The sequence below is a fragment of the Triturus cristatus genome, chromosome 7 (genome assembly GCF_964204655.1).
Source record: "Triturus cristatus chromosome 7, aTriCri1.1, whole genome shotgun sequence".
Classification (NCBI taxonomy): domain Eukaryota; kingdom Metazoa; phylum Chordata; class Amphibia; order Caudata; family Salamandridae; genus Triturus; species Triturus cristatus.
In genome coordinates, this window is record NC_140590.1 from 1,616,963,706 (window position 1) to 1,616,978,238 (window position 14,533).

At 43.0% G+C, this 14,533-nt stretch overlaps 1 protein-coding gene and 1 long non-coding RNA gene across 3 annotated transcripts in view; one reads left to right on the plus strand and one right to left on the minus strand.

The window, feature by feature from the left end:
* Positions 1-14,533, minus strand: part of LOC146812525 (purine nucleoside phosphorylase-like) — a 71,452-nt gene that overhangs the window by 18,775 nt on the left and 38,144 nt on the right. For both annotated transcript variants that reach the window (XM_085619542.1, XM_085619543.1), the window contains exon 2: positions 5,191-5,354. In XM_085619542.1, coding sequence (XP_085475668.1) covers positions 5,191-5,354 — 164 coding nt within the window. The remainder of the gene's footprint in view (positions 1-5,190; positions 5,355-14,533) is intronic.
* The window catches only part of LOC146812526 (uncharacterized), a 77,853-nt gene that overhangs the window by 12,436 nt on the left and 50,884 nt on the right, over positions 1-14,533 (plus strand). The gene's annotated exons all lie outside the window — the stretch shown is intronic.

Genomic DNA, 14,533 nt, shown 5'->3' on the forward strand with positions numbered 1-14,533 from the left:
CGGGTCTAGTTTGCGCTATATAAAACTCGACACAAAAAAAAAAATGTATGTGTTTCTTACCATGCATGCACTACAATTTAGCTTCCCACATCTAGGATTCCTGCAAAACATCTAGACATCCACCTCCCTTGCCATATCGAATGCATTAGGCAAATGGTCTGTACCATAGGGCCGCACCTACAATTATGAGATACCTACAGAGAATTTAGATCACTGTGTTTAGACAACTCCAACAATTAAATATATGGGAGCACCCCTCACCTATTTTAAATGTCGTTCTTTGGTTCCCATTAATGTTAGTGGGGTTACCCTGTGTCCCTCAGAACCTGAGTCCATATAATATGTGATAATATTGCTTAGCGCGATCAAGACTTGACCTAACAATACAACAGAACAATCTTTGAACTTAAGCATACTGTTATCGATACATTAACACTCCTTATCCACAGTAAATGTAACACACACCACACAAAGCAATTATTCAATTTGTATATTCAAATTTTCAAAATAATGATTTCTTTCGTATATGGCTGTCATAAATTAATGCATTGATTACTGTATGCTACTCTGCTTTGGTTCCCGGTCACCAAAAGAGCTATTTTGATGGCCATCTGCATTATCATCCAGTCCATGAATGGTAAGGGTTCTGCGTTTATATGTGTAAAGCTGAGTGGGTAATCTAAAACAAGCATTGGCATAGCCAATAGGTCTCGCCTTTGGGACCTTATAAGTGTTTAGCCATGCAACAGTTGCATAACTAAATACTTATAAGGTCCCAAAAGCGAGACCTATTGGCTATGCCAAGCGGCCGTGAGGCCGTGAAAGTGATCGCGATCAAACATCAAAGCGGCCATCGGCCGCGAAAGTGAAAGTAATCGCAGTTGAGCGCTGCGCGCGCGCACATGCACTGTAGCTCTAGGCTGGCCTAGTAGCACTTTTTGGAGCCCTCTCAATAAGTCTCGCCAGACCAGCGCATGCGCTGGGTCAGGCGAGACCTAAAAAGGACGTTACAATCCAGAGTGCCACCTTGGCTTACTGTACTGGGAACTCATGTCTGGTGAGGGTAAGAGCCATTGACAACCATCTGAATTCAGCAGGATGGGGAAGTCCTACCTTTTCCTATCTAAGACTATAAATAATGACCAGACCAGTACTGCTCCCTGTCACTCTTTAGGGATGGAGGCATCAGTGCTTTGTAAGGGAAAGAACTGTGCAACAGACATGCTTCAGCCCTCCAACACCATCAAACCAACTGGAGAGAAGAGGCTTCAGAGAAGTATGAAATGTTGACTCCCTTAAACAGCTTCACAAGGAACAATAGAGACATAGTCAGAATGAATTGAATGTTGCTAAAAAATGGTGCCTCAATATAAAGAAAGCTTTGATAATTACTGGAATAAAAAAAGAAATCGGGAACTCGGGCTACTTTGAGAGTTAATATTCACACTATATCACATGCATGTCCTTTGCATGACCTAATTGTACGAAGAAGGGCAAACTACTGCACTGCAACCTAAACTAGGACTAGAATAACCGCATGATTGAGTTTCAAAACCTCTTCAAGACATGCTGAATGACATTGTGCGGGAAATCTTTACGAGCAGGTGCAACTGCAACATACATCAATGTGCATGGCAGTTGCAACATCGTGACATGCTGCATGAAAGTGTGCATGAAGTCTGTGTGTCGCTCTGTAACATCTAGATTTATCAAATCGCTCGATATATTGCAATTGTACTTATATAGCACTTACTACCCCTGATGAGATGTTGAAGTGATTTTTGGGGAGTAGCACGCTACTCCGGAACCCTGAGAGTATTAGTGGTGAATTAGCATAGTGAGATATGAAATTAATTTGAGTGGTGGACATGTGAGTTTGTTATTTGGATGGAAAGAGGATAGTGGAAGTATATAAAAGTGAAGGGTTTTTCATTTATATAGTGCTTTTTGGCAGGTAGCACCCTACTCAAGAACCCAAACAGGAATAATCAGGAATTAGCATAGGGAAAAATGAAATTAATTTGAGCGGTGGATGTGTGAGTCTGTTAGTTGGATTGAAAAAGATAGTGGAGGGATAGAAGAGGGAAGGGTCTAGAAAGTGTTTTGGGTGGGATCATAGCAGTAGGAGGAGGTACAACATGCTTCACAAATAGCAGGACAGGCTCTTTACATACCTCATGGCAACTGTGTGATGAACAACACGACAAATGTAACTCCTTATGCAAGATGATGGGTAGCATTTAAGCATAGAAAGGAGTTTCTAGGGTACAGGGACGTATGGCGTATAGGGGCAAGAGGGAGTTTTAGAATTTAGGGCTGAGTGGAGTATAGGGGTCAAGAAGGAGTGTTGTTAAAGTGTAGTGTGTGATTTTATAGGGTTCAGGCATGGGTGGAGGTTAGGAATGGGGTGGGTTTAGAGGACAGGGATAAGTACGGTTTATGGGTTGTGAGGAGGTCAATGAATTAAAGCATCCAAAGTAATTGTTTTACAATGTAAAAGATATAAATCTGAAATAATGTCCCATGAAGTAAAGCACTGAAATAAATACCTCTGCTGGGATCTAAGGAACATCATTCACATAACACCTGATTTGATCTGAATTCACAGGTACTGCCCCCGATTTATCACATCATTCTCCAGGCAATATATTGCCTTAGGCGACTTGATCCAACTGGAGAAACCATTATGGTTCCCAATTTCTATCTATCTTTCCCCATAATAGCCAGCCATCAGGGCAATCAGAAGCCTTTGCAATACCTTAAAAGGCAACATAGAGATCAGCCAGTCTCAAAAGCACATTTGTATCGATTGGGGCCATATCAACCACAAAGTGGTCAATGTGCTCCAAACCCATTTAACGGTGGCTTGGTTTGGGGGCCAAGTATGGTCGTTCTCGAAATAGTCCTATAGTCCTGACTTTTGACTGTTTAACAACTGTACCGCCTATGCACGAACATGTGAGGAAATCGAAAGCAGTAACAAATGTCGAAGCTGCAAAATAATGGTACGCATGCAATCTTAAAAATCAATGGCAAACCATTCACAATATCCCAAATTTAAAATAATGGCAAAAAATGGATACCGTGAAAAATAATGGAAACCAAAAATATGACAAAAATAGTGAAATGGTTTCTAAGAGTATTCTAAAGAGTTAACCAGGATTTTGCAATTTCTGTAACGCTTTGAGCACTCGAATTTCACCACATTCTGTATGTTCACCTTCTTATTTAGAATCCTTTCTGGATCTTAAAATCATTCTAGGGACCAACCTGGCGGCTGCGTCCGATAACAGTTACAAGTAGTAAGATGTGGCACAAATGATCCAACAAAGAATCCAAGAGGTTTTGGTCCAACAAAAAGCTTGCGGCGCAAATGCTCTGACTTGGTCAAACCTGAAGGCTGCAGACAGAATTAAGCTCCTGGAAGTGGAATAAAATGTTTGGAAGATCCTGTCCAATCACAGACCTTTTATATAGGAAGCTCCAAACAGGAGAACACACTTTTTTGCGGCCCTGCTTTGAAGCACCGTCACCAGGCTGGCTTTTGAGCCAATGCCCAATCTAAATATGGTTCCCTGATTTTAACTGTAAATTTGGAGGACAGTCATTTTTCCACTTACTGGATGTCTTGGAGTCTTCAGAACAGTTCTACGGTGACTTTTCTGTTTGGAAAAAAATGTGCAGGTGTGCCCCAGACGCCAATCTTTACAGCACTACACAATTAGTTCCTGTAGACCTCCAAATACCATATAGTTTAGCAGCTTCTTCAAGATTCAAAGGGCCCCCTTCAAGCCATATATCCCTGAAGGAGATGTCCCATGGAAGAAAGCAAGCTTTTCATAGTTGAAAGAGACCTCAATAGCCATGGAGGTCAGGTTGAAGGGGCTGAGTGGTTTAACTGGGGTGCTAAGTGTTTCCAAGAGATTACACGTGGACAGGTCTGGGACGTCGCCAATCATTCCTGGACCGGTATACATAAATCTTCAAATGTTAGGTCTGACCAAATTAAAAGTGGCTGTACTTTTTATTTTAAAGGGAAATCCAGTTATGCCGCTGGATAATGAATCGCTATCCAATGCTAAAATATTTCCACTTTTCGCAGTACAACCTTTTTACCCAACAATTAAACTTAAAGTGCTGTGGGATTTGCTTTTAAGCAAATTAAGCCCCGTCAAGACTTCTGGGTAAAATTAAAAAGTGAAGTGGTCTTCTATCGTAGAAACAACCACTACACAATTAAATAAAACCTCTACAGGAAACAAATGTTTCTCTTCAAAGGAAGGAACAGATTCCTAATGTGTTTGTAGCCAAGCTCTTATGGGCTTTCACAGCAAGCAAGACTCTAAGGCATTGGCAGTAGATGGCCCTGCCCGTGCGGGAAAGGGTGGGGTGTTGGGCTCACACTGTCCAAACAAGAAAAATATTCCACAACATCTCCTTTTCTAACATGCCTATGTTCAAAGAAATGTTTCTACTGCTTGAAACGGTCTCATCCCTCAGCAGACTCATAAGCCTGTGTCAGTGAAATGCGGACTTTGAATAGAGACATATTCTAGTCCAGTGCTTAATTTAAGCCGGTTGTTTCCAGTGCTCATGACCGGCACTTAATTATCAACACCTGAACTTATGACAGACTGCCACTTGGTGGCACTGTTTGTCTAAGTTAGAGACAAATACAACAACAGTTGTTATATTAATTCAATATACATTAAAAACGACTAATACGTGGGGCCAAAAGCAATTCTTATAGTTTTGGGGGTCTGGAATAGTCAGAATTGTCTCACTTGTAGGAGTTTGAGGCTTAGTAGTTGTGTTGAAACTGTAATTGGCAGTGCTGACAGTAACAATGGGTGCTGCAAGTGGAAGTGGACTTCTGATAAGGCACTAGCACTTACGTTTTTTACAAATTAAGCACTGTATAACTCACATGTTTGCAAAAGTAGTAACTGCGTAGCTCAGACAAAGAAGAATGAGGAGGTTCTCATGGCCGTGTTCATGCAGACTTTCGTGTCAATAAATTGAGGAAAAGGGCAAATAAAACAGCCCACGATTAAAGATTGTTTTCGGAAAATGACCTAGATGCCTTAAATGTGGCCTCCTGCAAGCCTTTCAGAACAACCAGCCTGTCGAACAATCCCTTCTGTCCCACTAGCCGGTCTGCCCCTACATGCAGTGTCTGTGATGGGTCACCTGTACTGGTGGGGAAGTGGGGGATCTCTCCGTATTCGAAGTTTTGCTTCCCCTCCAAGGTTTCTGCCAGCATGCCGAGCCCTGAGCCGCATATGATGGCGATTTCCGGCTGCTGCTTGATGCGCCCAAGAAGCCACTGGGCGGTCGCCTCACAGTCCTCATAGCTGAAAGAGAAGGTAACGTGGATAGTGAGTGCTTACATCAGATGCCAAGAACTGAAACAGTACGCACTACCTAAATGACTCATTTTGCAAAATTAGGAAATAAACTAATTATCCCCATTTTTTTAAATTTGTCCATCTAACTCAGCTTATTAATTTTGGCAAATACACCTTATTTTGGGGGTCATTACGATGGCGGCAAGATAGTCACCGACAGGCTGTTGGTGGCGGCCTCACAGCCATCGGGATCACCTTGACCACCTGCCACATTAGGATGGTGGGCAGTGTGAGACCGTGGAGAGCCTCGCAATCTCTGCATTGGTGGTGGTGCCCAGCAGGCACCGCCTTAGGGATTACGATGTGCCTTCCCCGCCAGTCTTTCCATGGCGGTTCACCCTTCATGGAAAAGCTGTCGGAAAGGGACATTGGGCCCCTCTTGCCCCCTGTCCCTAGGCTGTGAGCACCTACATGTCCCTGCACCATGGGGCCTGCCGCGTAGTGCAGGGATATGTGTGGTGACCCCTTTTTTTAGGTCTCGCCTGACCCAGCGCATGCGCTGGTCTGGCGAGACTTATTGAGAGGGCTCCAAAAAGTGCTACCAGGCCAGCCTAGAGCTACAGTGCATGTGCGCGGGCGCGCGCGCGCGCGTGCCACGCTTTACCACGATTACTTTCACTTTCGCGGCCGCTTTGATGTGTGATCGTGATCACTTCCACTTTCGTGGCCGCACGGCCGCTTTGCATAGTCAATAGGTCTCGCTTTTGGGACCTTATAAGTATTTAGTTATGCAACTGTTGCATGGCTAAACACTTATAAGGTCCCAAAGGCGAGACCTATTGGCTATGCCAATGCTTGTTTGTCTTGCGGCGTGTGCTGCAGCCAGCAGCACATGCCGCAGTACGAAAACTACACAATGTGACTGCCTCGTTGGAGGTCGCATCGTAATTCCTACTGTGGGACTGGCGCCTTGTAGGTGGGCGGTCCCAAATAGGAAACGATGGCAGACGGACTGAAGTCTGTCCACCAGTGTAATCCGGCCCATAGTCACAAAACAATAGCCTGTGATTTTCTGGAAAATGCTGTCATGTTACCATCAAATATAAGCTTTAATTTCAAGTATAAATACACATTTATTGTAGCAGTCTAATTGGTTAGTTTGACACACATTAACAGATACTGCTTAACATTTCCACGTTCATCCTCAAATGCCAGGCGGGTGCACCTTACGGACTCATACATTTCCACCATACGTCATGGTTAGCCACCATATGCTAGGAAATCTTCCAGATCCAGTGGAAGAGCACCTGATGCTAGAAATAGCCACCACATGCCGAACATGGTCCCTATAATGCTAAGTATGCCTACCTAATGGGAGGAATGACCACAATATTTGATGGAAGGCCTCCAAAGTGCCAGGGATGGGCACCTGAAGTGGGAAGTAATCCAAACGAACAAAGGTAAATTATGAGCAGAAGTTTATTATCGTACTCCACCCATGACACGGAGTATCCCTTTACAGTGGAGATCCTAACAGTAACTGACTTGTATCATTCGAGTCTCACAGAACTTATATTCGAACATATACAAAAGGAAACACAGTCGGATGCGCGAGGACCGCACCATGTGAACGATGCATCGCGTGCTTGCCGCGCGATGCATAACCCTTCACACCATGCCGGTACCGAGCGCAAGCTCAAGTAACCACCACATCACCTTCCCCCTTATAAAAATGAACAGAAGAAAAACATGAAAATACACATTTTTTTTTTTTTTTTTTTTTTTAGTATCTAACAAATGAATTAAATCTCGCTGGTGCTCTAATTGTACGCCCTCGAGAAGAGCGCGGATAAACCCTAGAAGGATTCTGGATACCAGTAATGGGAGCACAGGGTGCAGACGATGGAGAGTAGTTAACAACCCTACCAGGAGGTTCCAACCAGTGACTCCAATGAAGATCCTCCTCATCTCTTCCACGCCTGTCCTGCATAATCCCAACTTGGCGTGTGGACACCTTTACCAAATGTCTTTTATTCCACCAGCCTTTTCTATCAATAAACGCAGCCCCTCTACTAACTTTCATAACTTGAACTGGGTCATAATAGATAGATTCACCCTTCCTCACACACTTTGGTTTCTTAATAAGAACCCAGTCTCCAACTAGAACATCCTCATAAGACCCACTCTTTTTATCAAAGTTAGTCTTCATCTGCTCTTGTCTCATATTCACCCTTTTATGAATTTCATCCAAGTTAACCTTTTTCTCCCCAGCAATATTTTGGAGCCAAGTTGGGAATAACGTGGAATGTACCTCCCTGCCTCTTAAACTAAAGGGGGAAACCCCTGTGGTGCAATGAGGGGAGGTATTATAGCTCCAAACTTTCTGTCTGATGAACTCCTTCACATTAATCTTTGCTGACAAAGCAGTCTGAATCCCCTCTTTGATTATTTTGTTACCTCTCTCAACTAACCCATTCGATGAAGGAGAATACAACGCTACCTTTAATTGCTTAATGTCTAGGTTCTTTAAAAATGAGCACATTTTTCAGACACGAAATGAGTACCATTATCGGTAACTATTACTTTAGGAGAGCCTTCCACTAGAAAAATCCTATTTAAAAATGAAATTGTTGTATCAGTGTCAGGTGAGTTTACGAAATCACAATACATCCATTTTGAATGGTAATCGATTAGAAGAACAATGTACTTGTCATCCTGATCCAAAATAGAATAAGGCCCCGAAAAATCAATCTCTACTTTTTCCCAAGACGAGTGGGGAAATTCTGTAGGATGAAGTGGAACCTTAAGCGTTTGCCAGTGCTTATCAGACAAAAGACACTCAGGACAATCATTCATCGATTTCCTTACTTGACTGTCCAGAGAAGGCCACCAATAGTGTTGTTTGATCCTCATAATAGTCTTGGTAACCCCAAGATGCCCCTGATGAGCCTTGTTTATAATTAACGGTCGCAAACTTGTCGGGGGAACAAATGTGTCCCCTCTACGAACAATCCCATTCTCCACCGAAAGTTCCTCAGCTATTTGGGCGAAAATTCTAAGGTCACCATTGAGACATCTAGAGTCAGGCCAATTTCTAGTAGAATACTCCATTACTTTTTGAAGTACTCCATCCTCCCGGCCTGCAGCATTCCAATCATCTTCCGATAAAACTGAACAAAATTCGGAAACCGCGTCTACAACTGTGACACATTCGATGTCATCAGGTACAGACTCGTTCTCGTCATCCTTGATCATCGATAATCTGGACAGACAATCAGCACGGGAATTCTTCCCTCCCTGAATATATTTCACCGCAAAATTATATTCTTGCAATTTGGAAACTAACCGCATTAACCATGCGGACATTGAAGATGAATTGACTTTCTCAAATATATAAATAAGTGGTTTGTGATCAGTGACGAGTTCGAATTTTCGCCCCCATATGTACATCTTAAATTTTTGTAAGGCCCACACACATGCTAAAGCCTCTCCTTCTATAGTACTATATTGCTGTTCAAACGATTTGAGTGATCTGGACGCAAAGGCCACTGTTTGTTCCTGGCCGTTAACTCTTCGTGTGAGCACTGCGCCTAAACCAGAGAGGCTCGCGTCCACTGTTATTATTGACATGCAATCATCTCTAAACACGTGTAAGGTTTGTGCAGAAGTAATCATTTTCTTTACGTCATTGAAAACCTTATCTAGTTCCAGTGACCAATTAAAGCTAGAGCCCTTCCTTAAGAGTAACCTTAAAGGTTGTACCATCTGTGCATATGCGGGTACAAACCTGGCATAATACTCAGCCAGTCCCAAAAATGACTGCAAAGAGTTTTTATCAGATGGGTGCTTTGCATCTGTAATGGCTCTGATTACTGAAAATTTGGGTTTGATTCCATTCTTTGAAACCGTATGTCCCAAATATTCAAGCTCTTGCACCGCTAATTTACATTTATCCGAACGGACAGTCATGTTTCTAGATGAAAGAATTGATAAAACTCTTTTCAATATAACCTTGTGTTCTTCAAATGATTTTGCAAAAATCAAAATATCGTCTAGGTACGCTTGTACCCCGTTGATTCCACTAAATAGCGTATCCATCAGTTTCTGGAAAACGCTCCTTGCCGACGCCAAGCCAAAAGGAAGACGTAAAAATTTAAAAGCACCGAACGGTGTAATGAAAGTAGTCAATTCTTGAGACTCTTTAGTTAAAGGAACCTGGTGATAAGCCGATCTCAAATCTATCAGGGAAAACCATTCTGCACCACCAAGGTTTGCAAGTAGTTCGTGGATCTTAGGCAATGGATGACAGTCCATTATAATATTTTTATTAAGTGCGCGCAAGTCCGCAAAGAGCCTAACCTCGCCATTTGTTTTTCGTGCGGCCACAATGGGTGCGACCCATTGCGAGGAATCGGTTGATTCAATAATACCATGGTCGCATAAAGACTGTAACGATTCCTTTAATTCCTTCCTCACGCTTAACGGAACAGACCGCACTTTCTGACAAACCGGCTGAGCTCCAGGTATCAACCTGATACGGTGTTCAAAACCTTTCACTGACCCCACTGAACTGCTAAAAACTGATTTAAACTCAGCGATGATCTCATTCATAAAGCTAGATGCATAATTGATGTTGTCACAATCAACGTTACAGACGGGTAGATCACCTACTTTAATTGGTTCTTCATCCCCTGGCACCAAATACAAGCCCATACGAGCAAGATCCTTCCAACCAATAATATTTTTTCCTTTCTCAGCAACATATATCTTAGTCATAGTTTGCCTACCTAGACATTGTACTATACCTGGGAAATAACCCAGCATATTGATATCTTTTTCCCCAAATGCTTTTGGGTTAACATCAGATATCCACAGATCATTTTTCCCGTTCCATAACTCGTAGAAAGTTGAATCCCTCAATATTGTAATCGGGGGAAGCAGAATCAGCCATTACCTGTAAAGAAAAGTTATCAATTATGGCAGAGCATAGAGGACCCTTTATGTAATTCGTATGATCATCACAATCTAAAGTTACCACAATGTTGTTCAAAGAATTGGTACACTTGTCAACGTCAGAATCAACATAGCTTACATTGAATGGCTTTCTAACATTCCTACACACCCCTTGAAAATTACCAATTTTCTTACATATAACGCATCGTTTGTTAATGGCTGGACAATTAGGAGCATTGCCGATGTGGTTTTTCGATCCACACCTATAAAAAAAACATCGGTTGTCTCCTTTGAAAGTTTTTTTGTGGTCTGTTCCTAACATTCACTGCGCATAATGTGTTGTCCTTGTCTGTCTCAGGGGTCGAGACCATATTGACTCCGCTCTTAGCAACATCTATTACTTTGCTGGAAATTGTCGAACGTTCAATGCTTAGAGCCAGATCAATTACTTCAGTCAGAGTTGGATTCTTGCACCCTAGTATTCTTTGTTTAATTTTCCGAGAAGCACAGTTGAAAACGAATTGGTCTCTGATATAATTGTCTGACAACGGCCCCAAATCACATGTAATAGACAAGACTCTGAGTGCAGATATGTATTCCTCTACTTTTTCCTCTTCTTTTTGTTTCCTACTGTAAAAATTATGCCGTTCTAGCATTATATTAGGTTTGTCTGAAAATTGTTTTTTTAACCTGGCTACTGCTTCTAAGTACACATTCCATTGACCATCTCCTGCATGAGATGCTGGTGGTGGAATAGGCACATTACTGTCAAAAATTCTTTGAGCGGCTTGACCCAAACACCCAAAGAGAATAGCAAATTTTCTGTCAGGAGAATAACCGACAGCATCAATAGCCACCAAATTGTTTTGGAACAGTCTGAACCATTCGGACCAAATAATCTCAGGGGTACCGGGTTTGCTGAGAAATGGAGGTGGTTGAGTAATTTGGGTGATTTGTTGAACATTAGACATGTTGAAAAAAATAAAAATGTTAATACCTTATCAATGCACTATGCAAAATGAATACAATGCCTAAATATCACGCTCTATGTCAACGTACATAAATCACCACAGTATTTCAACCACCATCGTGGAAAATGCTTAAATAATAACTTATAATTATTAAAATGATAACATGTTAAATAGAACAGTATATGATTAAACTAAAATTACAATAAGTTCACGTCAGAGGAATTTAAATGATCCAATTGAAAATAGGCGTGCGCATCGCTGGAAAACAAACGAGGCGCTGACAGAAGATCTGATTTAATTAATTCCAATATGTGCTAGCGTGCGCATCGCTGAATAACAACAGACGAGCAGGCAATTGTGATTAGGGTACTCTCTCAAGCGTGCGCGTCGCTGAAAAGCATATCGACGCGCTGATCCAACCCAACAGAATATCTACTTTTAAACGTGTCTTGACAAGCATTAAATAACTGCTGCCATAATGCATCAGGTTTTAAATGAAGAATGAGCCAGCCAAACCCAATTGAACTCTTTAAAGCGTGCGCGTCGCTGATAATCAGATCGACGCGCTGGTTAAACTCAACGGATTTGTCACATTCAAGCTTGCGCGAAGCCTCAACATCAGAGGAAAGCTGCAACAATGTATCTAGTTTTTTTTTCTTTTTTTTTTTTTAAAGCACGGAATCAAACGCCGTATGCCAGACCTCCAAACAGCCAATCGGGAGGTGTCTCACTGTACGCTTGTATAAAGCGTACGAGCCAATGGGACTCCGTGTCAATCAAATTAAACACGTACCTCTTCCGGGACAAACCCTGATGTACGTGAATCCGGCTTGAACCTCGAGAAGCGTGGGTATTGGTGGAGTCTCCCGATCGTCGCCAAATGAAGTGGGAAGTAATCCAAACGAACAAAGGTAAATTATGAGCAGAAGTTTATTATCGTACTCCACCCATGACACGGAGTATCCCTTACAGTGGAAATCCTAACAGTAACTGACTCGTATCATTCGAGTCTCACAGAACTCATATTTGAACACATACAAAAGGAAACACAGTCGGATGCGCGAGGACCGCACCATGTGAACGATGCATTGCGCGCTTGCCGCGCGATGCATAACCCTTCACACCATGCCGGTACCAAGCGCAAGCTCAAGTAACCACCACAGCACCTTGATGGCACAGAAAGTAAACCCCTCCATCAAGCTTTCAAGTTAGGTTTTTCTCATAAACTGGGAATTTCCACCCAGGCTTCATGCAGGTCTTCAACTCGTAAGTCCTATGATCATAAGGGGGTAGATGTTCTGGTCGAGGGTAATACCAGGTCAGTGTGCACTTGGCTCTGCAAGGCACATTTGGGGGCAATTCCAAGAGTCATTTGATTTATATATCAGCCGTTAACAAAGTAAGTCACTTCAGAGCACTCTGGACGTGGCAGGTATATTACCCAGGATTCATGCAGCAGGGCATAGCTGTGTCCATGTCAACTGATGTCACCATTGCCTAGTTAAGATGAGGAGATGGTAAACCCTTTATTCTGGGGTTCCCAAAAAGAGTCATCACTGGCCTCGCTGACACAAGGGTATAGAAATGTTTAAGCAGATCACCAGTCTTGGCAGGGAGGGGCAAAAAAGGTAGGCTGGAGTGGAGGAATGGTGCACCGTAGTGTGGAATCACTTTGTGGCATATGCTGTGCATAATAGGAGGGTCTACAAGTATCCACAACATCTTTAGATGTATATTTTACTTTATGAGAAGTGCTGGGAGCACTTACGAAAAGGTGAACCCTTGGACAAGTACAGATTTCCCGCTACGCTTGATGGATAGGGTTGGCAAATGGCCAGAATGTTGGCTAGCGCCTGGATACCCTCACGGCTGCCAAGAAGCGCTCTACAAACATATTGCTTGATTGATTGGATGTGACCGACCGGAAGCACTTGTTGGAAGAACTTCAAGACCTTACATAGGTAACCAGAAAAGCTTCCATGTTTTGACCTTTGGTTGATTGATAGATTAGATGCGACCAACGGGAAGCACATGTGTGTCAGTTGAGCTTCAATACCTTACATAGGTAACCAGAGAAGCTACCATGTTTTGACTTGAGATTTAGGCACCAGGTCCTGAACTGGGATTTAAACTGAGAACTAGTGTAAGTCCTTCAGCGACTCTGAAATGGTGTTACAGTCGCTGAAACAGAATAGGAGCTGGGCAGAGTATTTATGGATTCTTCTGAGTTTGAAGAGTTCATTTCTTGACAGCCTTATTTGGGAGGTATTGCAGTAGTCTGACAGTGGTGGAGGGGGCAGGGGGGGTTGCAAACAGGGAGGAATCCTCAGAGTAGATGCACCTAGTAGTAGGCGCTCTACGTGGTTGTATTTATGTCAAGGGTGAAACTGCATACTCAGTGTATTGACTTATTGTGCATGCTTCGAGAGAGTCTGAGCGAGTAAAAACACTAGAATAGGAGTGGTTATTAGTCGACAAGGCCCATAATGAAGGTGCCTTTCTTTTGGATGCTAAGCAAAACCAAAGGGGATGATGGACGGAGTGTTGAACATTGCAAGCACTCACCCCCAGTCAACTGATCTGGGTTTCATCCATCATCATTCTTTAGCTCACTGTGCCACCCCAGTTCAGACATGGCCATATGCAAATCAGTCTGACCCTGTGCCTCATGGGAACAGTCCAGCCCGAACTGCCAAGGCATGTCTTCCCTGGACTCTAAGATAAAGTTAATATTGTTGTATTCTCTCCTGGATGTTTCTCATACAGTTTGTTGTTTCATGTTGATTTCTTGATCCCTCATCCAGCTGAACTTAGATCTGGGTCCTGAGGCAGCCCATGCTGGGGGCTTCGAGTACGGTGATCAGTGGGGCCAAATATTTGTTGACAAGATATGCGTAGGGTCAACTTTTAGGGACTCTACGATTGATGGTGGTGTTGGAGTAGAGGCCCACAGTCAGCTTGTTTGGCTGACTACAATAAGGAAAGAAGCCAGGATAGAGGAGTCCCCCCATTTCCAGACACCGTTACCCGGTGGTTATGGTCCACTTTTTGGATAATTGTGTCAAATGCAGCAGGGAGGTCCACCTGGAAGTGCACTGGCTTGGCACACGTCGAGCTTCAGAGGAGCTCTTTCATAACGTCCAAGAATGCAGAACCGCGTCTAGGAAGAGCCCGACTAGAAAAAACGTAGCAAGTTAATTATCTTAAGCTGATTATTACTGATCGAAGCGCCCAATCTGTTCATGGAAGCCTGAGATGAAG